This window comes from Mobula birostris, chromosome 23, assembly GCF_030028105.1.
Source record: "Mobula birostris isolate sMobBir1 chromosome 23, sMobBir1.hap1, whole genome shotgun sequence".
Taxonomy (NCBI): domain Eukaryota; kingdom Metazoa; phylum Chordata; class Chondrichthyes; order Myliobatiformes; family Myliobatidae; genus Mobula; species Mobula birostris.
Genome location: NC_092392.1, coordinates 18,980,873 through 19,005,856, shown reverse-complemented (window position 1 = coordinate 19,005,856; position 24,984 = coordinate 18,980,873). Strand labels below are relative to the sequence as shown.

Here is a 24,984-nt window from a genome sequence, read left to right as displayed (position 1 = left end):
CCTATCATTTTGAATCTCGCCCTCCCCCTCCAACTTTCAAATCCCTTACTCACTCTTCCTTCAGTTAGTCTTGACGAAGGGTCTCGGCCTGAAACGTCGACTGCACCTCTTCCTAGAGATGCTGCCTGGCCTGCTGCGTTCACCAGCAACTTTTATGTGTGTTGCTTGAATTTCCAGCATCTGCAGAATTCCTGTTGTTTACAGTTACAGAGGAAGTGTAGTACCAGCAGATAATAAGGTCCAAGATTTCTTTGTGTAAACTGTGTACAATTTATCTTTAATATATGATTTTCTTGCAAATAAACACAGAACATAGAACAGTACAGCACAGAAACAGGCCTTTCAGCCCATAATGTTGTGCCAAACCAATTAACTTAGTAATTAACACACACAAAATGCTGGAGGAGATCAGCAGGTCAGTCAGCATCTACGGAAAAGAGTAAACAGTCAAAGTTTAGGGCCGAGACCCTTCATCAGGTCCTGAGGGTCTCAGCCCAAAACGTTGACTGTTTACACTTTTCCATAGATGCTGCCTGGCCTGCTGAGTTCCTCCAGCATTTTGTGTGTGTTGCTTTGATTTCCAGCATCTGCAGAGTTTCTCTTGTTTGTAAATTGGTAATCAAATGGATAACTAAACAAATCCCTTCTACCTTCACAAGATCGAGAACCCTCCATTTTATTTACATTCAAATGCCTGTCTACAAGTCTCTTAAAAGTCCCTAATGTATCTGCCTCCACCACCACCCCAAGCAGCACATCCCAGGTATCCAACACTCTCAGTGTAAAAAAAACCTGCCCCTCACATCTCCCTTGAACTTTTCCCCCCTCTCACCTTAAATGCTGCTTTTGTGATGCTGCTGCAAGTACGTTTTTCATTGCGCCTGTCCATACATGGACTTATGCAGATGACAATAAACGCAAATTTGATTTTTATTTTACTTTGAATTCAGCAGTTCTATAAATAACCACCTCATTCCACACTAAGTTAGAAAACCAAGAGCAAAGGCATGGACGGCTCGGACATGAAATCAGGAAACAGGTCAGTCTCAGTTGAACTCTGAGTGAGGTCCGACTCCGACAGAGCCGTTGCCGGGAAGGTATCACAACACCAACCCTTTGATGCTCACAGCATCCTAGTGCACGGGCTGTGGGACTCCAGGCATGCAGTTAGACCACACAACAGAACGGCAAAGTTTCACAGCTGTCAAAGCAAATAGTCTGAACAGTTTGATCAAATTTGTACAAGATGATAAAAGGCGTAGATTGAGCGGATAGCCAGAGACATTTTCCCAGGGTGACAATGGATAATACGAGAGAGCAAAATCTTGAGGTGATTGGAGGAAGTACAGGGGGATATCAGAGGTAGGCTCTTATACACGGAGAGTGTGGAATGCACTGCCGGGGTGGTGCTGGCGGAGTTAGATACATTCGGGATATTTAATAAACTCTAAGACAGGCACTTGGATGAATGAAAAATGGAGGGATATATGGGAGGGAAGGGTTAGATTGATCTTAAGAGTAGTTTAGAAAGTCAGCAGAACATCATGGGCCAAAAGTCCTGTACTGTGCTGTACTGTTCTAACTTTGATGGAGGTGCCAGAGCACTCAAAGATATTTATTTTAAATTTTTGTTCTAATTTTTTTCTTGTAAAAATTGTATATAATTTATGTTTCATTTACACTTCTCTTGTGAGTGCTTCTTATGTTCAATACTTTGAACTTTGACCTCCAGTAGTGGTTCCAACCCTAAAATACAATATGCAGAGCAAACGATCCCAGTGGCTTGTCTCCTGTGAAAGGGGAGATACATTAGTCCTAATGCATGTAATACTTTGTCAGGAGCCAACTGGAGGAAATCCATGGACACAAATTAAACAAAGTACTAAGTTTCAAGCAGGTAAGCACATTGAAGAGCATTTCACCATCCCTTTCACTTTTTCCGTTCATGAAATGACAATAATGACAAAAAACTTGAACCTGAACTTGATTTCTTTTGTTTCCCATCTGAGTGAGATAGACGGTAAGAAATGTTTCCCCATTACAGAGTGTCTGAATCCAAGAGAAAAAGGTTTAAAGAAATTGCCCAGAAGTTTAGAGGGGATTTGAGGAAGTGATTGGAATCTGGAACATACTGTCTAGAAGTGTGGTTCCTGTTATTTGGTCAATGAACTTCCTTTCTTTCCGGTCCTGATGGTCTCAGCCAGAAACGTCGACTGTTTATTCCCCTCCATAGATGCTGCCTGACCTGCCGAGTTCCTCCAGCATTCTGAGTGGTGCAGACGGAGTAGTGGTGTTTTAGAGACTGTTAGACAGACACATGGACATGTGGGGAGTGGAGGGATGTGCATCATGAGTAGGCAGAAAGGATTTAGTTTAATTTAGCGTCATGTTCAGTGCAGATATTGTGGGCCAGAGATTCTGTTCCTGTTCTACAAAACTGGGACAATAAACTTTGTAACTCATCATCAGAAACAGAATAATTAGCAAAGTATACATTTTTATTGAAATATATAGACAACGGCTGAGGAAACAAGTGCAGAATGTGATTTCCAAATGGTTTACTTGGTGACACGGTGCAAGGTAATTTCTCAGATACAAAGTGTTTTCAGAAGTTATATTTGTTGTAAATGTGTTGCAGAGGTTTACAAGAATTTTCGACTGGAGAAATGTCACACTTCCTGCAGAACACCGGTCATCCAATTGTCCACACAAAGATTCCACAAAGGAGAGCACTGAAGACTATAGATATTGTCAGGACATTTGTACCAGCAATCCTTCTGCTAACTATGGTGACATAGACAACTCGAAAGGAAATACTGCTCCTAAAGCAAGGAATGCTTAATGCCACACGGATGAAAGAAAAATGGAGGGCTATTGGGGAGGGAAAGGTTAGATTGATATTGGAGTAGTTGCCACTCAAGTTGATAGGGTGGTTAGGAAGGTGTGTGGTGTGTTGATCTTCATTAGTCAGTGGATTGAGTTCAAGAGCTGTAAGGTAATGTTGTAGCTTAGAATACACCTGGAGTATCGTGTTCAGTTCTGGTCCCCTCATTATAGGAAGATGTGGAAGCTTTAGAGAGAGTGCAGAGAAGATTCACCAGGATGCTGTCTGGATTTCAGAGCATATCTTATGACGATAGATTGAATCAACTAGGGCTTTTCTCCTTGGAGCGTAGGAGGATGAGAGGTGACTTGATAGAGGTGTATAAGATGAAGATAGGCATTGATAGAATGTTCAGCCAGCAACTTTTCCCCCATGGTGGAACGGCTAATACAAGGGAGCGTAACTTTAAGGTGATTGGAAGGGGATGTATAGAGGGGAGGTCAGATTTTGTTACACAGAAAATGGCAAGTGCAAGGATGTGCTGCCAGGGCTGGTGGTAAAGTCAAATACATCAGGACATTTAAGAGACTGATAGATAGGCACATGATGAGAGAAAAATGGAGGGCTATGTGGGAAGGAAGAGTTAGATTGATCTGGAAATGTGTTAAAAGACTGGCACAACGCCATGGGCCAAATGGCCTGTACTATGCTGTGATGTTCAATGCTCTAAGTTCTATGTAACGATTAATAATGTGCGCAGTAAGATTTTTCATCTTCCCTCTCCTTAAAGCAATGAGACTATAAAACTATTCATAAATGGGTGGGGAGAGGGACCCAGTGGTCTAGTGGGCTTCACTGAAGGGTAGTGACTCTGCTAACTGGAATGCCCAGCACTTCCTGTGTTAGCTCGGTGGAAATCACAAGACGAACGAAAAAAGAAAAACTTTGATTCTTTCAGAGGCATTTCGCACTTCCTGTGTGTTAACCTTTCAGAATTGCCATGTTGGAGCCTGGTTTGGCATAATGAGGGTGCTGGCTGCCGCTGTTTGATGATTTCTCCAACAGTTTTTTGTTCAGCTGGTCCACGCGCCGGCTTTTCTTCTTCACCTGCCGCAGGGCGCGTTTCACTCTCTTGACCTTGTCTTTCAGCTGCTTGTTCCGAGTCTCGAGCATGGCCACCCTGTTGATCAGCTTCTTCACTCTGTCTTCCTCCTCGAAGAGAGCCCTCTGCACCGTGGAGCACATGAGCTGGAAGAGAAGCAAATGTAAATGTCTGTCCTCTCTCAATGATTTCAGGGCAGAAACAGAATCAGGTTTATCATCACTGACTCATATGATGCGGAACTACAGTGCAAAGACAATGCAGGGCCCTTAGCATTGTCAGTGATCCCTCCCATCCACCCAACATCATTTTGTCCCCCTACCATTGCACAGGAGATACCACTGCACTAGCAGAAGAACTGTTAGGATGGAAAATGGCCTCTTCCCCCAGGCTGTCAGACAACTGAACTCCCTGCCACCACCCAGGTCTCATCACAAACAGTATGAAATGCCAGTAGCCTTTTACTCTTTACTTTTTAACTTGTATCATATATGCACCTTATTAGTTGTTAATTTATCTATAGTAATATTACTTCATGTGTTATGTGTGTGAGTTATATGTGCTGTGTTGTGCACCTTGGTCCGAAGGAATGTTGTCTAGTTTGATGGTATGGTTGAATTACAACAAACTTGAACTTGAACTTGCTCATGGGCTCTTGACCTCATAATCTACCTCGTTATAATCGCAGCTTATTGTCTACCTGCACTGCACTTTCTCTGTAGCTGTTACATTTTATTCTGCATTCGGTTATTATTTTGCCTTGATCACCTCGATGCACTGTGTGATGATTTATCTGTACGAGCAGTGTATAAAACAAGCTTTTCACTGCCTCAATTGATTCTAATTCTTACTGTATGTGTGTATATTTGGTACGATGTGCAGCTCCTGTTCATGTAAGTGGTGCCTGCCCTCGTATCAGATCGATTGTGAGAATGTGACAAATGCAGTTGCGGCCTACTGCTGGCGCAGTGAATTGACCGAGCTTCCTACACCATGAGGTTTTCGAATGCGCGTGTCTTTTTGTCTCAGCGAGCCTGATTCGTCGCTCCTGCATTGTGAGCTGTCCGGCGTGTAACATTACTCACATGCCTCAGTAAAAATGACATTTAATCATACCACTCCATTGTCGATCTTGCACTCTGCAATACGTAACAGTCCCCTGAGCTGATAAGATGGACTCTTGACCTCACAATCTACCTCGTTATGGCCTTGCACCTTATTGTTTGCCTGTACTGCCCTTTCGCTGTAACTGTAACACTCCATTCTGTTATCACTTATCCCTTTTGCTACCTCAAACGTACTGAAGTGCAGAAATGATCTGTAGGAAGGGCAAATCAATTGGTTTACTATTGTCACATTTACAGGGGCGCAGTGAAAAGCTTTCTTTTGTATGCCATCCATTCCTGAATGTACGCCTGGTTTATGATGGAGAGCGGAGGGTGTGTGGAACGCCCTGCCAGGGGTGGAGGTAGAGGCAGAAACAGTGGAGCATTTAAGAAACTGTTAGATAGACACATGGATAATAGAGAAACAGAGGGCTCTGTAGGAGGGAAGGGTTAGATTGGTTTTAGAATGAGTTAAAATTTTGGCACAGACTGTGGGTCAATAGGCCTATTCAGTGCCGAACTGTTCTATGGTTAAATTTTATTTCTAGTCTACAAATTCATTCCGTTATTCTGAAGCAAGATAGAGGCTGCCAGAATGAGTCAGAGCAAAGGAAATGTTATGAATATCTTGCGCTTCAAGTATTTTTAAGGTTTTGATTTGTGAGCAAAATTAATAGCATTGTAAATCATAGCTCAACAACAAATGCACATCTTTAATGTATTAGGCCATAATATACTCCTTCAACAGAGCTAACACATGGTTATTATAAAATGGAATATTCTCCTCTTTCCGGTGAGTCACAAAGAGGGTGGCTGCCTTGTGGTTTTCCAACACATTTGATGTTTATTTATAATCCCACTTGGGGAAGTCATGATTTAATTTAGTTCACCCGTTAACACTTGAGCTGTACACCATGAACATTAACCACAAAACATTTCAAGTAAGAAATTTTAATTTGCTTGGACTTAACTGTTATATTTACAAAGAAAGTGATAAACAAATGAAATGCAAGGACCGTGATGAGGTATATTGAGAGATCAAGGGTTTGGCTTTATTGTGCAAGAGATCCATTTAAGAGTCATATACCAGTGGGGTAGAAGCTGTCCTTGGGTCTATTGGTAATTGAGAATTGATAAACTGGTTATATATAATCTGCTAATTCAACAATAACGAAGTACCGGATTGTCAATTTTCCTCATGATATTAAGGGTGTCCATTCAGCCCATTGGATGTATGCTCACTTGCCCATTAGTCCCATCCTCCATCGTATGGCCCTGTAACTTATTCTCCCTCGCACACCCTACCATTCCACTCTGCCCACCTCCCCACCTAACTCTGCTGCCACCCAACTACACCTGATAGCCTCACCAAGTCGGAGTCACTGACTTATCAAAGGAAGCAATGGTGGTCCCTGAAGTTTAGGAATGCTCTGACCACTTTTGTCCGGTCTGCGGAAGAAGCGCAATCATTTAACATCTCTGGTTTCTGTCTTTAAGCCAATTCGTTGTTCGTGCTGCTCCAATGTTAAAAATCTGTCAATTGATTGAATTGCAAGCCTAATGTGTAGAAATGACGAAATTCTACTTGGAATGCTTGGGTGGGCGGGTGGAAATTTGTCTGTGGCTGGTGGGATGGGATGGGGAATATCAGAAGTGAATTGAATGGTTAAGATATTGGGGTAGGTAAACAGATATTTACATTTAACCTTCTGGTATCATAGAAGATCGAAGCATGAAAGGCTCTGGGAGGTCTTGAGGAGGAAGATATGGGGAGGGTTCTTTCTCTTGTGGGAGAATCTCAAATTAAGGGTTATTGATTAAAAATAAGGCAGAGATGAGGAGAATTTCTTTCTTCATTTCATCCTTGGCTCTGATGTATGCAGAGGACAGTGGAAGCAGGTTCTTTTAATAGACTTGAGGTAGATGGCTAGCTGCTCCACTGCAAAGTCTCTTCGAGCTTTATCTACCATGAAGAAGTTTAAATCTTCTCTTCAACAGGTGTTCTTTTCAAATCTTTTGATTAATTTTCAAAATTATAAACACAGTAACAAAGTTGATACAAAGAGATTGGAATAATCTTAATAAGCATATACAAAAAGGATTTTAAGTAATATAGGTATAATAGACTTCCAAACTCATAATGAAATCAGTCATAAAGAAAAAAAAGAAATAAAAAGAAAAATTATATATACTATATAAACAAAGAAAAACCCCCGAAAGAAAAAGAAAAAAAAAACCCAAAAGGAAACAGAACAAAACAGGTCTAGACCAACATCTTGAATCAGACACGTTCAGTAATGTCGTCAACTCCGCTCCTCTATTCATATAATTTAAGTTAAAAAAGATTTGGAAAGGTCAAATTACATCATATGAAAATGTTGCATAAAAAGTTTCCAAAGTTTCTTCAAATTTAACCGAAGGATCAAAAATATCACTTCTAATTTTTTCTGAATTTAAACTTAATATGGTTTGAGAAAACCATTGGAATGTAGTAGGAGGATTGGTTTCCTTCCAGTTCAACAAAATAGACCTTCTGGTCATTAAAGTAACAAATGCTATCATCTGACAGGCTGAAGAAGACGAAGATCTATGTTCTACCACTGGCAATCCAAATATTGCCGTAATAGGATGGGGTTTTAAATCAAAACATAGAACTGTTGAAATAATATCAAAAATATCTTTCCAATATTTTTCCAAAAGAGGACAGGACCAAAACATATGAGTTAAAGAAACTACCTCAGGGTGACATCTATCACAAGTAGGGTTTATATGGGAATAGAAACAGGCTAATTTATCTTTGGACATATGGGCTCTATGTACTACTTTAAATTGTATTAATGTATGTTTAGCACATATAGAAGAAGTACTAACTAATTGAAAAATTTTATCCCATTTCTCTATAGGTAGACAAAGTTGAAGTTCCCTTTCCCATTCATTTTTAATTTTATCAGATATACCTGGCTGTAATTTCATAATTATATCATAGATAATTGCTATTAATCCCTTCTGAAAAGGGTTTAAACCTAAAATTTTATCAATAATATCAGTAGGTTTTGAAGTCGGAAAGTAGGCAACGTAGTATTTTTAAAATTTCTTATTTGTAAGTATTTTAAAAAATGGGATCTAGGCAATCAAATTTCTTAGATAACTGCTCAAAAGACATAAAACAGTTATCCAGAAATAAGTCACGAAAACATATTATACCTTTCATTTTCCATATCAAAAAGACTTGGTCCATAACCGAGGGTTGAAAAAAGAAATTAGATATAATAGGACTTGATAACATAAATTCATACAGGCCAAAAAATTTACGAAATTGAAACCATATACGCAATGCATGTTTAACTATAGGGTTAAACATTTGTTTATTCAATTTAGATAGTACAAAAGGAAGTGAAGTTTCTAAAATGGAAGCTAAAGAAAACCCTTGTATAGAGTGGCCTTCAAGGTTTACCCAATATGGGCTTGGAGTTATATTCCAATCTTATGTCCAAAATATTAAATATTGAATATTAATTGCCCAATAATAAAATCTTAGGTTAGGCAGTGCTAAACCACCATCTTTCTTGGATTTCCGTAAGTATTTTTTACTTAATCTGGGATTTTTATTTTGCCATTTATAAGAGGAAATTTTAGAATCAATAGTATCAAAAATTCTAGACAATGGCGATTTAATACCACTTTGCTTCAAGACTCGGATTTTGTTATGTTTATTGAGGAACAGATTAATTTTTTCTTTACAATGAATTCTACAGAGGATATTTCCAGTGGGACACTATGGGATACTTTGAGAGCATATATTCGTGGACAGATTATTTCATATACTGCTGGATTAAAAAAGCAAACTAATAATGAAATACTTAAACTGGTTGACAAGATTAAAGAAGTTGACAAGAAATATTCTATAGTCCCTAATCAGGAACTTTATAAACAGAGAGTTGAACTTCAAATGGAACATAATCTCTTATTATCATTTTTGATTGAAAGTCAATTAATCAAAACTAAAAGTCAATTCTATATACATGGTGATAAAACTGGGAAACTATTGGCTAATCAATTGAAATCGGCCTCAGTTAAGTGACAGATTCTTCAGATTCGTAAACAAGATGGCACTTTGACAGTTGACCATGACGAGATGAATAAATGCTTTCAAGAATTTTACACCTCCTTATATCAATCAGAATTTCCTGATGACTCTACTATAATACATGAATTTTTTAAGAAATTGAATATTCCAAAATTATCATCTAATGGACGTTCAAAACTAGATGTACCTATTACAGTAGAGGAAATAAAGAACGCTATTTTTTCGATGAACTCAGGTAAAGCAGATATACAGTAGAATTTTTAAAATTTTTCTCTACTGCACTGACCCCTTGGCTATGTAGTGTTTTTGGGGATGCAGTATCTACAGGTAAATCTTTTTATCGAGCTTCTATTTCCCTAATTCTTAAAAAAGATAAGGATCCTTCTGAATGTGCATCTTATAGTCCTATATCTTTGCTGAATGTGGATTCTCAGATTTTTTCTAAAATATTGGCAATGAGATTGGAGAATGTATTACCTCAAATTATTTCTGCTGATCAGAATGGATTTATGAAAAATCATTACTCTTCTTTTAATATTAGGAGATTAATGAATATTGTTTATACGCCCTCACCCAAAATTCCAGAATGTGTTATTTCATTGGACGCTGAGAAAGCTTTTGACAGAGTTGAATGGACATATTTATTTAACACCCTTGAGAAATTTAATTTCGGTTCGATATTTATATCTTGGATTAGACTGATATATCTCACCCCTTTGGCTTCGGTATTTACAAACAATCAAAGATCCCCTCTTTTTCATCTATCCCGTGCTACTAGGCAGGGCTGTCCTCTGAGTCCACTACTATTTGATATTGCTTTGGAACCGCCAGCTATTGCTATTCGTGACTTCCCTAATATATTTGGCATTACCCGTGGAAATGAGACACATAAATTATCACTATATGCAGATGATCTACTATTATATATTTCTAACCCAGGAAAATCTATTCCGGCGGTATTAACTTTGCTTGCTCAGTTTAGTAGCTTTTCTGGTTATAAACTGAATCTAGGTAAGAGTGAACTTTTTTCATTAAATATGCGGGTTCCCACTTATAGAAATTCTCCATTTAGAGTGACTACTGACTATTTTACTTATCTAGGAGTTAAAATTACTAAGAGACATAAGGATCTATTCAACTTCAACCTTTTACTATTAATTAATCAGGTTAAACATCTGATTACTAAGTGGTCCCCATTGTCTCTATCATTGATTGGCCAAATCAATGCTATTAAAATGATTTTTGTATTTATTTCAAACACCAGGAGTTCAATGAGACCGCCCCCTCCCCTATGACCTCTGCTGCTCTCCGACTCTTCAGCTTGCGCCCATTCCCCTCCCCCACTTTATTATCTGGCTTCTGCCCCCTTCCTTCCTGGTTCTGATGAGGGCCAAAAATGTCTATTGTTTATTCCCCTCCATAGATGATGCCTGTCCCGCTGAGTTCCTCCAACATTTTCTGTGTGTTACTCTTGTTCTTCTCCATTTTGTTCCTGCAGGAATCACCCAAAGTACTTGATACGCTTTATCCTGGCCGTGTGTTGCTGCTCTCAGCGAGCAGTCTCTGTCTACCCAGAACGTCTTCCGTCTCCCCGTTTCAGTCCATTATAACCTTCCTGTACCACCCACAGCAGCCCAGACTGAGTCAGGTACAAGCTGATCTTCCGTTTATTATCTAAGGCCAGGCAGGGATACACACACTCCTCTGTGTCAACAGCATTGTAGATTGCACCAATTTCCTTCACCACTGCAAACCAGAACTCAATTTTGCAAGTTTTAGAAAAAAACCTCTGTGATCCTGAGCAGATTTCTGAACATAGAAACATAGAAAACCTACAGCACAACACAGGCCCTTCGGCCCACAAAGTTGTGCCAAACATGTCCCTCCCTTGGAAATTACTAGGGTTACCCATAGCCTTTTACTTTACTAAGCTCCATGTACCTATCCAAAAGTCTCTTAAAAGACCGTATCATATCCGCCTCCACCACCATTGCCGGCAGCCCATTCCACGCACTCACCACTCTCTGAGTAAAAACTTACCCCTGACATCTCCTCTGTACCTACTCCCCGGCACCTTAAACCTGTGTCCTCTTGTGGCAACCATTTCAGCCCTGGGGAAAAGCCTCTGACAATCCACACGATCAATGCCTCTCATCATCTTATACAGATGAGCGATTCTGTGACTGGGCCAGTCAGCTTCTGGTAGGGCAAGTGATGAAGCAGCTTATACTAAGCTTGAACACTAGGACATATTGTACAAGTGGCCCATTCAAAAGTCTGCTAAGAGAGGGATAGAAGTTATCCTTGAGTGGTACTTGCTTTCAGGTTTTTGTATCTTCTGCCCAGTGGGAAGGAGGAGAGGAGAGGATGACTGAGTTGGAGCTGTCCTTGATCATGTTGGTCGCTCTCCCGAGGCCGTGGTAAATGCAGACGGTCAGCGGAGGAGAGGCTGCTGTACATACCTGATCAAAAGCTCACACCTTTGGTGGTACAAACTGATTGAGAGTCTTCAAAAAGCAATTGGACCGGTATGTGAAAGAGAGCATTTTTTTCAGAGCTATGAGGAGGTTGATTAGAAAGAAAGAAAGATTATCTTTATTTGTCACATGTACTTCGAAACATCGAAATATACAGTGAAATAAGAAACATTGAAACAAACAGTGACGTTCCAATGTATATGTGGCAGATAAAGCTAATCTTCAATCCTTTGTTTTGTGTCAATGACCAACACATTATGAGCATATGCTAGGCGCAGTTTAGGACCAGAGGGCACAGCCTTGGAATATAAGGGCATACCCTTAGATCAGAGATGAGAATTCATTTCTTTAGCCAGAGGATGGTGGTGGATTTCACTGCCACAGTCGGCTGTGGAGGTAAAGCCACTGGGTATATAAAGTGGAGGTTTTTAGATTCCTGATCAGCAAGGATGTCAAAGGTTACAGGGAGAGTGGGGTTGGGAGGGATAATAAATCAGTATTGATGGAATGGCGGAGCAGATGCGATGGGCTGAATGGCCTATTTCTGCCTTATGGCCCTGCCTTTTCTGTCCCACTGTGGTGCAGGATTGGAAGTTTTTTCTCAAGAACATTGTGTTCCCCAAGGTCACTAACTCATTTTTTTCTTACCACAGATGTTGTCAGTAATGAGAGGACTGACAATGTTAACTGATTCACACATCACCACCCTCCTTGCACACCACGATAATCAGATGCTTTGGGTTCTTCAGCTGCCGGGGATATGGGACAGTGCCTCTTGGGAATCCTGGCCTGCTGCCTTGGGGTGAACAATGGGAATGTGGCCTGGAATTCCAGAGTTTTGGTCGATTCACTTTTCAGTTAGACAAAGAGAAACTTCAGTGATCCCGTCCTCGAACGATTACACGAGACCAGGTCAAGTTAGAATCAACAGGGGCAGCATGGGGTAGTGTAGCGGTTAGTGCACCATCGCTTTACAGCGGCAGCGATCGGGTTTCGATTCCCGCTGCTGTCTGTAAGGGGTTTGTACGTTCTCCTCATGACTGTATGAGTTTCCTCCAGGTGTTCCAGTTTCCCCGCGTGTTCCAAAGGGTACGGGTCGGGGTTGGTAGGTTGTGGGCATGCACGGTGACACTTGCCAGCTGCGCCCAGCACAGTTCGCTATTTATTGAAAGATACGGCACAGGACAGGCCCTCCAGTGCCTGTGAACGCACCTCCCAGCAACCCACTTATCAACCCCAGCCAAATCGCAGGACAACTCACAATGACCAATTAACCTACTGACCGGTACATCTTTGGGCTGTGGGGAAGGAAACTGGAGCACCTGAAGGAATCCCACCTGTTGACGGGGAGGAACGTACAGCCTCCTTACAGACAGCGCCGGAACTGAACTCACTAGCCGCTAGGCGACCGCGGCACCCCACATTCCGACTGCGCTGGTCATTGACACACGCAATGCACTTCACTGTGTGTTTCGATGTACGTGTGACGGATACAGCTGATATTTTAAAAATGGATTAGTAAATAAATATTGAGAAAGAGGAATACTGAGGTGGTGTTCATGGGTTTAGGAATCTGGTGGCAGAGGATGGGATTTTCCCATTCCAAGCTGATAAGCACCTGAAACGCGTCCATCGTGTACTTGTACCCACAGACCATGGTTTCCCAGATAAAGTCCTTCAGCATTGCAAAACACTGGAGGGATTGTAACAGCTTGGGCTACAGCTTTGTCTGAAGCTCAGAAATAAAAAAAAACATGCTGTCTGACAGAAACTTGACTACCATTGTCTTATCTTTGTTTGGGTTTATGCCGTTCCCGGGAATTCTAGGAATTTCCAATTCTTCCATAGCAGATTTGCCAGACTGCTCTGTCCCAATGCACACAAGGGTTAAGTATGCCATTAAAACGATTGGCAAGCAAGCAAATATTAAAATCACTAGGGGGTATGAGTGCAGATTTTATGAACTCAAACTTTATGCTGAATGCATAATTACATTAATGACCTGTTCTTGTTAATCACCTGAAGGCAGTTCATTCAAGCTGTTACCCTGGACTGGGTAACCTTAGTCATGGTCAATAACACCCACAAATTGTGCACAGCAATGGGGAGAGGGGAGGGAGTGACTGATGGACAGCGAGGTGAGGTCTGTGAGGGGAAGAGTCACTGACTGGTGATCAGCAAACCCTGGCAGGAAGCCATGGGGTTGGACTGGGGTGCTCCTGAGACTCATTTCCGCTGTTAGAGCAGCCCAGGCACACGCGTCAGATTGCGTGCATGGCGTTAAATCAGCTCACACTGGTGGCTGAGGGCAGGCCTGTGTGTGTGGACATTGCTCTTCGGGATGTGTAAGTACGGTGCATCTCCCGGGGAAGGTGCTGGGTGTGAGACATTGTCTGTGAGGTCATCTGCAAAGAGAAAGCTGAATGCAGACACATGGCCACTGAAAATGGCAGGAGTAGTGCAGGAAGGTGACTGAAGAGGCAAGGATACACACACACATACCCCTCTGACACTCTATGTATGCTTGTGCACAGAGCAAAGATGTATGTGCATGCATGTGCATATATACTCTGTGTGTGTGTGTGTGTGTATACCAAATTTACACGTTCTTCAAGCTTTCCAACATTGAAGTCATATGGAGTCTACTTGGCAGCCAAAGACCAAACATATTTTCACTGCCTTGTAATCAGCATCACTATCCAGGTGAATTATTTTGCCCGACAGATGAAGTAGATTACTTACAATCTGCAGACCAGTAAGTAATGACCCACTTTTTGGATCAAGAGGCAGCCCTTTTCATTTTTTTGTGTAGTTTTGACCTAATAATTCCTTCACTATTGATGTGCACAGGAGGCCTGATTGTAACAACTGAGGCAGGAGCTGGGCTAAGTCCACTCCACCACTGAATATGATCTGAACTGCTTTTCAGTCATCTCTCTCTCTCTCTCTCTCTCTCTCTCTCTCTCTCTCTCTCTCTCTCTCTCTCTCTCTCTCTCTCTATGATAAGGAAGTCTTTGTCTCAAATTAGTCGTAGAATTAAAAGTCACAGAAATGAGCCATTCGGCCCACCATGTTTGTACTAATCTACATTAATGTTGCCAGGACCTGAGGGCCTGAGTTGTATTGGAATTGGTTTATTATTGTCACATGTAGTGAAAAACTTACCTTACATACCAGTTCGCAGAGGTCAGATCATACATGGTGCATTGGTATGAAGGGGCTTCTGCTCAGTATCAGAAAAAAACTGCAGAGTGTTGTAAACTCTGCCAGCTCCATCATGGGCACTAGCCTCCCGATCATCGAGGACACTTTCAAAAGATGACGCCTCAAAAAGGAGGCATCCATCACTAAGGAACCTCCATCCCCCAGGATATGCCCTCTCCTCCTTGTTACCATCAAGGAGGTGGTATTGGAGCCTGAAGACACACAACATTTTAGAAACAGCTTCTTCCCCACTGGCATCAGGTTTCCAAGCGGACAATGAACCAACCCATGAACACCACAGCACTATTTTTTTTACAGGCAAGAGAAAATCTGCAGGTGCTGGAAATCCGAGCAACACACACAAGATGCTGGAGGAACTCAGCAGGCCAGGCAGCATCTATGGAAGAAAGTACAGTCAAGGTTTCAGGCCAAGCTCCTCCGGCAAGACTGGAGAAAAAAAGATGAGGAGTAGATTACTATCACCTCGTGTTTCTCTCTCCCCTCCACCACCTTTTAAACCTACTCCTCGTCTTTTTTTCTCCAGTCCTGACGAAGGGTATTTTTTACTCTCGTTTTGCACTACTTATTTAATGCAATTTTAAAAATATATTTTTATTGTAATTTATATGGCTCTGTACCTCTGCTGCAAACCAACAAATTTCATGACATATCTCAGTGATAATAAACCTGGTTCTGATTCAGATGACTTTGAGGTAAAACAATAACAATGCAGAATAAAGTGGAACAGCCACAGAGAAAGTGTAGTACACGTAGACATTAAAGTGCAAGATCATAACGAGGTAGATTGTGAGGTCAAGAGTCCAAGAGTCCATTTTATTGAACTAGGGAACTTTTTAATAGTCTTATAGCCTGAATTATAGGGAGAAGAAAGGCTGATAAGGACTTAATTAAGGAACTAGGAGACTCAGGCCTTATAGAAGTACATAAAATCATAAGAGGCACAGATAGAACAAAAGCACACAGTCTTTGTCCCTGAGAAAGGGAATCAAAACCTAAAGGGCATAGGTCTAAGACAAGAGAGGAACAATTTAAAAGACACCCAAGTAGCAACTTCTTCACGTAGAGAGTGGACAAAATATATAACAAGCTACCAGAGAAGTCATTGAGGCAGGAACGACTATAGACACAAGAGATTGTGCAGAAGCTGAATTTTTGAGTAGCACACTCAAAATGATGGAAAAACTCAGCAGGTCGGGCAGCATCTGTGGAAGAAACAAAACCTGGCCAAACTCCGGTTTGAGGAGCAACAACCTGATGCCATGAACACTGATTTTTCTAACATCTGGTAATTTCTCCCCCCACCTTTTGTTTTCCTTCCCACCACTCTCTTGTTGCATTCCTCACTCTGGTTACCCCCTTACTCCTTTTCTTCTCCTTACCTCCCATCACATCCTCTTTCCCTTTCTCTCCTGGTCTGCTCTCCTCTCCTATCTAATTCCCTCTTCTTTATCCCTTTACCTTTTCCACCTATCATATCCCAGCTTCTTATTTCAACCACACCCCCCCCATGTACCCCCTTCCCCTCACCTGGCCCCACCTATCACCTGCCAGCTTGTATTCTTTCTCCTCGCCCCCATTATTCTGGCTCCCCCCCCACTTCCTTTCCAGCCCAGATGAAGGTTCTTGGCCTGAAAAGTTTATTCCCCTCCATAGATGCTGCCTAACCTGCTGAGCTCATCCAGCACTCTATGTGTGTTGCAGGTACAATTACAAAGTTTAAAAGGCAGCTGGACAGGTACACGGATAGGAAAGGTTTCGAATCAGAATAAGGTTGATTATCACTGACACATGTCAAGAAACTTGTCATTTTGTGTTAGCAGTACGGAGTAAGGCATAAAAAATTAATAAAGTTTTAAATAAATTGGTAGGTAGGCAAGTTCCAAATGACGAGTAATGAAGCAGAGATCTAATGGCAGAGTAGGTTGTTCAGTGTGGGTCTTCAGGCTCTCTCACCTCCTCCCCAGTGACAGTAACACGACAGCATGTCCAGGTTGTTAGTGATGGATGCCTCCTTCTTTAACATAAATCATGCATAACCTACGTAACAAGATAAACTAAAATTAATGTAATGGCATCAGTGTATGTTGAGGGAAATTTAGTTCAGATATAACCTTTCATGAATGGCACCCCTTGGGCCTAAGCAATAAACTTCCAATCCTTTTCCACGTGGATGGAGAGTTAATGCTTTTAGACTTGCTCTCCCAGGAGCCAACGTTTTTCGTATTTCTTTCCCACAAAACCATGACTTCTTAGTTAAGGACATGGTCCTAATGTGGATAAATGGGATAAGTCACAGAGTCATCAAATAATACAGCACAGAAAGGCCCTTCGGCCCAACTCGCCCATGGTACCCATCTACGTTAGTCTCACCTGCCTGCATTGGAACTATATCAGATGTGCATCAGAGAGCGTTCTGACTGCTTGCATCACTGTCCGATATGAAGACTCCAATGCACAGGACTACAAGGGGATACAGAGGGCTGTAGACTTAGCAAGCTCCATCCTGGGCACAACCTTCCCTATCACAGAGGACATCTTCAAGAGGCGATGCCTCATGAAGGCAGCATCCATCATTAAGGGCACTCACCACCTCTTCTGCCCTCTTCTTATTACTACCATCAGGGAGGAGATACAGGAGCCTGAAAAGGCACACACAACATTTTAGGAACAACTTCTTCCCCTCTGCTATCAGCTTTCTGAACAGTCCATGACCCCATGAACATTATCTTTTTTTTTGTGCTTTGTCTTATTTTCATATTTAGATTCAGATTTATTCATCACCACACATGTGCATTAAGACATACAGTCGAATGTGTCATTTGCATTAACCAACACACCCAGTGATATCCTGGGGGCACCTGAAACGTCGCCACACATTCCGGTGCCAACAGAGCGTGCCCACAATGTTCAACAGAACAACACAAGCAGCAACAACAGCGGCAAAGCTAGCCCCTTTCCCAGCCTTCCACTCACTCACACACAGTCAGGCTTCCGACCCTAGGGCAGGCCACCTCCAGGCCTCCAGTCCTTGGCCCCGGACTCCGAGTCTCGCAGATAACAGGCCTCCAATCTCAAGGCCTTGGCGCTTGCGTTGTACAGCTACTCCAAAGCAATACGTTTCACATCACAGAACGCAGTGAGAACAAACTCCTCATGTTTGTAATGAGCTGTACCGCTGCTGCAAAAAGCTAATTGTCATAGCACTTATACGCCCCTATGTGTATGGACATGACAATAAACTTGATCTAAACATGTATAAAGTAAGGTGGTGCCATGCAATAAATGTCCCATAGTTGGATGGTCACTGTATATAAAGTGAGTACAGTGTGCCAACACGGTCTCTGTGTGTGGTTCTTTTTTCATTGATTCCATTGTGTTTCTTTCTATTAACGGTGAATGTTTGCAAGGAAATGAATCTCGGGGTAGTATAGGTGACATCTGCACTTTGATCATAAACTTACTTTGAACTTTGAGCAATCTATTCATCTACTACTTTATGACTCCATTCAGCATCTGCAGTCTTATGTGTCTCAATTAGTTATCCACATGTACACTAAATATAATGGAAATACCAGCTCATTCATCAACATTGGTTAAGGAATAAAATAGATTTATGTTCCTAGTGGCAACTCTGCATTAGAAGGTGACCTGACTTTGCTCTTTAGAGATACAAATAGCTTGACCGGATAATTCCTACTGTGAAATTACACAGGCTTCACCTTTTAACAAAATAAACTTGAGGTTGGGTTATTTTAAAAGAAAATGATACATCAAGTAAGCAAAACGCTTGGGTTCTGGTTTGAGCTCAATTTCTAAATGTGATGAAATCAAATTATACAAAAATTATCTGGTTGCTAAACAGATGGCAGGTCTCCTTAAGTAAATTATAAGAGACTAATTGAACGCAGGAACACAGATCATATCCTTAACTTCGAGAGATCTAAGAATATCATCTGAGTCCAAAGATCAGATTGCTATTTTAACAACACACACAAAATGCTGGAGGAACTCAAAACATCAGGCAGCATCTATGGAGAGGAACAAACAGTCGACATTTCAGGCCAAGGCCCTTTGTCAAGACTGATTTACTCCTCTCCATAAATACTGTCTGACCTGCTGAGTTCCTCCAGCATTGTGTGTGTGTGTGTTGCTCAACATTTTCCAGCATGTGCAGGATCGCCTTTGTTTCTGCTACTTTACCATCTCTCTGGAACCAACGGCTGATCAGCGCTCTGTAAAATTGCAATGATTATATCAGTCAAAACCCTTTCATGCTGACATCACCACGGAGCAACATGAATCATGCTGCCTGTCACAATGTCAGAGGACGTCAAAATCTGGGTCCAAATTAGAATTACAGTTAATGCAAGAAGTATCACACACAAAATGCTGGAGGAACTTAATCAGGCCAGGCTGCATCCATGGAGTGCAACAATTGATGTTCATTTGCAATAAATATTCATTATATAATTGAGTCATAGATTCAGTCAGCCAGGAAACAGGCCCTCGGCCCAACTTGTTTATGCCAACTGTGTTACCCAGAGAGCTGGTCCCATCCACCTGTGTTTGGCCCATAGACCTCTAAACCTCTCCTATTCAAAACACTCAAGGTCCCCATCAGGTCAGGCAGTCACTACGGAGGGAAATGAACAGTCAACCTTTCAGGCTGAGACCCTTCATCGGAAACGGAAAGGAAGAAGGCAGAAGCTACCTGACAGCTAGTATTCCCTCCTCCTTATCTTTTTATTCTGGCTTCTGACCCCTTCCTTTGAGGTCCTGATGAAGGGTCTTTTAACCCATGATGCAGAATCGCATACAGTTTTATTATTATCTTGTGAATTTTGTGTTTTATTGATTTTATTTTGAAATACAGGCCCTTCTGGCCCAATGAGCCTGCACCACCCGATTACGTCCATGAGACCCGTCAGCCTACTAACCCGTACGTCTTTGGACGGTGGGAGGGAATCGGAGTTCCCAGAGGAAGGCCACACCATCATGGGGAGATTGTGCAAACTCTCCACAGAGTTCAGCAGAACTGCACCCGGGTCACCGGCGCTGTGACAGTGTTACACTAACTGCTCCAGGACCATATTTCGTCAGCAGTGCAAAGACATAAAATTACTATAAATTATAAACTAAATATATTGCACAATGTGAAAAGAAGTAACAAGGTAGTGTTCGTGGGTTTATAACTCCAGAGAGAGAAGAACCAAACGGATAAGTACAAGTTCACGCTCAACGTCAACAAGAGCAAGAAATTGGTTGTGTGCTTCAGGGCGGATTAGGTCAGAGGACACACATTAGCCCTCATCGAGGGGTCAGCAGTGAAAATGGTGAGCAGCTTCAAGTTCCTGGGTGCCAGCGTCTCAGAGGCTCTATTCTGAGCCCAATACATTGATGCAATCACAAAGTGGATCTACTTCATTGGGATTTTGAGGAGATTTGGTATGTCACCAAAGATTCTGGCCGACTTCTAGAGATATACCTTGGAGAGCATGCTGACTGGTTGCATGACAGCCTGGTATAGATGTTCCAATGTGCAGAGACGCAAGGGGCTGTACAAGGTTGTAAACTCGCCCAACTCCATTTCAGTAACAACCCTCCCCACCATTGAGAGTATCTTCAAGAGGTAATACCTCAAAAAAAACAGTAGCCATCACTAAATACCCTCTTCTCATTACCTCAGTCAGGGAGGCAGTACAGAAGCCTGAAGGCCTACACTTACAGTGTGGAAGCATGGCGGTTAACGCATCATTTACAGCGTCAGCGATCACTAACCAAGATTCAATTTCACAATCAGTCTGTAAGGAGTTTGTACGTACTTCCCCATGGCCACATGGGTTTCCTCTGGGTGCTCCAGTTTCCCCCCACATTCCAAAGGTGTACAAGTTAGGGTTAGTGAGTTGTGGGCATGCTACATTGACACCGGAAATGTGGCAACACTTGCAGACTGCCCAGCACAATTCTCACTGAATGTGTCAAATGTCTTGATGTTTTGATGCACATGTGACAAATAAAGCTAATCTCTTTAATCTCTCAACAATTTAGGAGCAACTTTGTCCCCTCTGTCATCAGATTTCTAAAAGGTCCATTAAACCTTGTATGCACTATCTATTTATTTTGTAATTTATTGCAATTTTGATGTCTTTGCACAGTACGGCTGCTGCAAAACAACAAATTTCACGTCATATAAGTCAGTGGTAATAAAGCTGATTCTGATTCTCCTCAGTCAAAGTGATAGCAACTTAAATACTTCAACACGTAGGTCACATCGGGGGAAAAAACAATTCATCACTTCCATCCACAACCATCACTGCTAAGAAAAGCAGCACAGTTGAATCAGTTGTAAACATCAAATGCTTTCTGTCACTGCTGGCTGAGGTCATAAAACAGGGGACATTAGACATGCTCAGCTTGTGAACTGAGCTTTGTAAACTAAAACAGTTTAAAACATCAAAGGGCAAGGAAGCAGGGCAATTAACATGCATGAACACCCTGGTCACCAGCTGAAGATAAATCACTATGTAATTTGGTCAAAATGATGGTAATAAGAATACTCAATTATCAAAGCACTATGACCCCCAGCAAAGCTGTGATTGCTCTTTTCCACTCTAAATTACACAATGGGGTAGCAGCTATAGTCGGCCCAGTTTATCAAAAACTAAATAGTGTTATTTAACTTTAAAGCTTGTTCACAGTTTTACAGCTAGCCATGAATTCTCACAGCACTAATCCACTAGGAGTTATTTTTAAAAACTCAACAAATGAATCAGGTTCTGATTACAATTCAGATTTAGGTTTATTTATCAGGTGTACATTGAAATATACAGTGAAGTACATCATTTATGTGAACAACTAACATACCCAAGAGTGTGCTGGGGGCAGCCTGCAAGAGTCGCCACACGTTCCGACGCCAGCATAAGCATGGCCATAACGTTCAGAGAATAACAAACAGCAGTAACAACAATGACAGAACAAGACAACAGCAGAAAAACAAGTTTCTTTCCCATCTTCCCACCCACCCCACTCACACAAAAAGAGGTAGGCCTCTGGGCCTCTGGTCCCTGTCCCCAGACAACTAATCTTCATTAATCTTCAACTGCGTACACTGTGAAATGAATCATACCCTTCAATGAAAGAATTAATGTTCATCAAATTGGAACTGTTTTATTATTGTCACATGAACCAAGGTAAAATGAAAAGCTTTACTTGTGTACTGTTCATACAGATCAAATCATTCATTACACAGCAGACTGAGGTAAAATAATAACAATGCAGAACAAAGTGTAAAAGCCACTAAAACAGTGCAGATAAACAATAAAGTACTAAATCACAACGTGGGAGCAAGTTAAACCTTGCACTGTATCTTGGAGCATTTGACCATACTAAACCAATTCTAATTCCACCTTCAGAATCTGAATCATAAACAGTGTGAGATTTAGAGCAACATACAAAGAAGCTGGAGGAATTCAGTGGGTTTGGCAGAGATAAATAGATAGTTTACGTTTCATTTTGAGCCCCTTCATCTGGACTGGAAAGAAAGAGGGAAGACATATGGTTTAAAGAGGTGGAGGGCAGTGGTGGAGCAAGAGCTGGCAGGTGAGGGGAGTGATAGGTAGAGGAGGGGTAGAGGGGGCAAGGTAGAATGATGTAAGAAGCCCGGAGGTGATAGGTGGATGTGACAAAAGGTATTGGAATTGGCTTATTATTGTCACATATGCCAAGATACAGTGAACAGCTCATCTTGCATACCAGTCATACAGATCAGATCATTACACAGCGCACTGAGCTAGAACAACGTAAAACAATAAAGAATAAAGCGTTTAAGCTGCTGAAAAAGTGCCGTGCAGGGAAGTGATAAAGTGTGAGAGGTTGGCCAGACTAGGCCTTTATCCCTTGGAACAAAGGAGAATAAGGGACACCCTTATGAAAGTGTTTAAAATCATGAGAGGCATAGATAAGGTCAGTGCTTTCCCCGGGGCAGCGGAACCCAAAAAAAGTGGAGGGGGGGGAGTGGGATTAGGGTGAGAGGGGAAGATTTCAACAGGACTCAAGGGGCAACTTTTCCCACACAGAAGGGGTTGAGCATATGGAACGAGATGCCAAAGGAAGTGGTTGAGACACATTCAACAGTATCATTTAAGAAGCACTTAGAGAGATATGTGAAGGAAGGGGATTGGAGAGATATGCGCCAAATGCAGGAAATGGGCCAAACGCAGGCAGCATAGAGGTGTAGCAGCTAGTGTAATGTTTTACAGAACCAGTGACCAGGGTTCAATTCCTGCTGCTGTCTGTAAGGAGTTTGTATGGTCCCCCATGACCACGTGGGTTTCCTCCGGGTGCTCTGGTTTCCTCCCACATTCCAGACGCATAGGGTTAGGGTTAGCAACTTGTGGGCATGTTATGTTGAGGCCAGACACTTTCAAGCTGCCCCCAGCAGACTCTCAGGCGGTATGGGTCATTGATGCAATGACACATTTCACTGCAAATCATAAAGGTGGAATAGTTTATCTTCTAATATGTTAAAATGAAAGTCAATCCAAACCTTATTTTAATTGAAACATTTTTTCTTTTATGCAATGATTCCAATGTATAAGGAAAATCAGCATATTTGACCTTATTGTTCGTGGGAGCTCTTCTTTCTTCACTTCCATGTCGCCTTGAAGGCAATCTCTTGCTGATAGATACGGTTAAATATTCCCGTTTCAGCATGTTACGGCTGAGAATCCAACTGCTTCCAAGGTCTGTGCTGTTAATAAAGGTGTCTTGATGCGATTGAATAATCTATCACTGCTTAAAACCAGCAGAAACAATGCTGACTGTGGCCTATACTTCTCGCCAGACTCCCCATAGGAAACATGGCTGCCAGTCAGGAATACAGGCGCGTTTAAGAAAATGGGGTTTTCGACTCCCAATACTGACTAGCTTGCTGGTCAGTCTCTAGTAAATAAAATTGAAGATCTCTGATCTAGTGTGTTGTTCAATTTCAAAATTGAAGGGATGTTTGGATATGAACATGGATGAGAGGGATGTGGAGGGCTATGGCCCAGGTGTAGGTTGATAGGACTAGACAGAATAACAGTTCTGCATGAACTAGATGGGCCAAAGGGCTTGTTTCTGTGTTGTAGTGCTCTATGATTCTATAAATATTTATTCAAGGGACGTGGACTGATCCAGCATTTAATTGTCCATCCCTAGTTATCCTTCAGAAGGTGGTGGTGAGCTGCCTTCTTGAACCATTGCAGTCCTTGAGATGTAGGTACACCCACAGTGCTGTTAGGGAGGGAGTTCCGGGGTTTTGACCCAGTATCGGTGAAGGAACACCAATATGTTTTCAAGTCAGAATGGTATGTAGCTTTACATGAGAAAGTCTGCAGATGCTGGAAATCTTTCAGCATCTGGAATGCTGGACTTTCATTTTAACATTGCAAACCAGTGAGTATTGGTGCTGTAATGCACTGTAACTCTAGTCTGTTACTTAATTGTATTCCTGTAGCCAACATTCTGTTTATTTAATACTGTGTATTAATATTTCATAATATTTGAGTAATATTGTAAATATATTGTTTGATTAATCATTCTTTGTGTTTACACAATGCATTGTGGGTTATATGTAAAAGTATGTACATTGCAACAACGCCACATCATACGTGCACGCCTCGCTCAAAAGTAAAGAGAAATTTAGACTCGTATTCCCACTCTCGTTTTCCTTTCAATTTGGTTTTATGTTTTGGAGTTACAAACATTGAATTGGTAATTTTGTCAACCTAGAATGCAAAAGCAGTACCTAAATTCATGTTCAGGCAGATTAGCATCAGTTGTCTAATAAATCACCCGATATTTAGAACACCAGCTTTGTGTGGCCTTTTAATTTCTCCTATGCTACCAATCCCACCTTCACTGAATGCACTAGCTAACTTGCAGACTGGGAGAAAGTAGCTCCCGTTCCAGTTAAAGTTTATTCTTGCTATAAGCAGTGCGCACATGAGTGGGCTTACAGAGGATGTTTCTTAGAGTGGGGTGGTCTAGCAATGGAGGACGCAGTCTCGGGATACATGGACAACTCTTTAGAACAGGGAAGAGGAGCAATTTCTGTAGCCAGAGGGTAGTGAATCCTTGAAATTCATTATTTCAGATGGCTGTGGAAGCAAGTTATTGAGTGT

The 24,984-nt window shown here is 41.7% G+C and overlaps 1 protein-coding gene across 1 annotated transcript in view; it reads right to left on the bottom strand.

Annotated features, from left to right (window-relative positions):
• Window positions 1-291: 291 nt before the first annotated feature.
• The window catches only part of ccdc3a (coiled-coil domain containing 3a), a 73,919-nt gene continuing 49,226 nt past the window's right edge, over window positions 292-24,984 (bottom strand). The window contains exon 3 of the mRNA XM_072241429.1: window positions 292-4,072. Within this exon, the coding sequence (XP_072097530.1) occupies window positions 3,806-4,072 (267 nt within the window). The 3' untranslated portion in view covers window positions 292-3,805. The remainder of the gene's footprint in view (window positions 4,073-24,984) is intronic.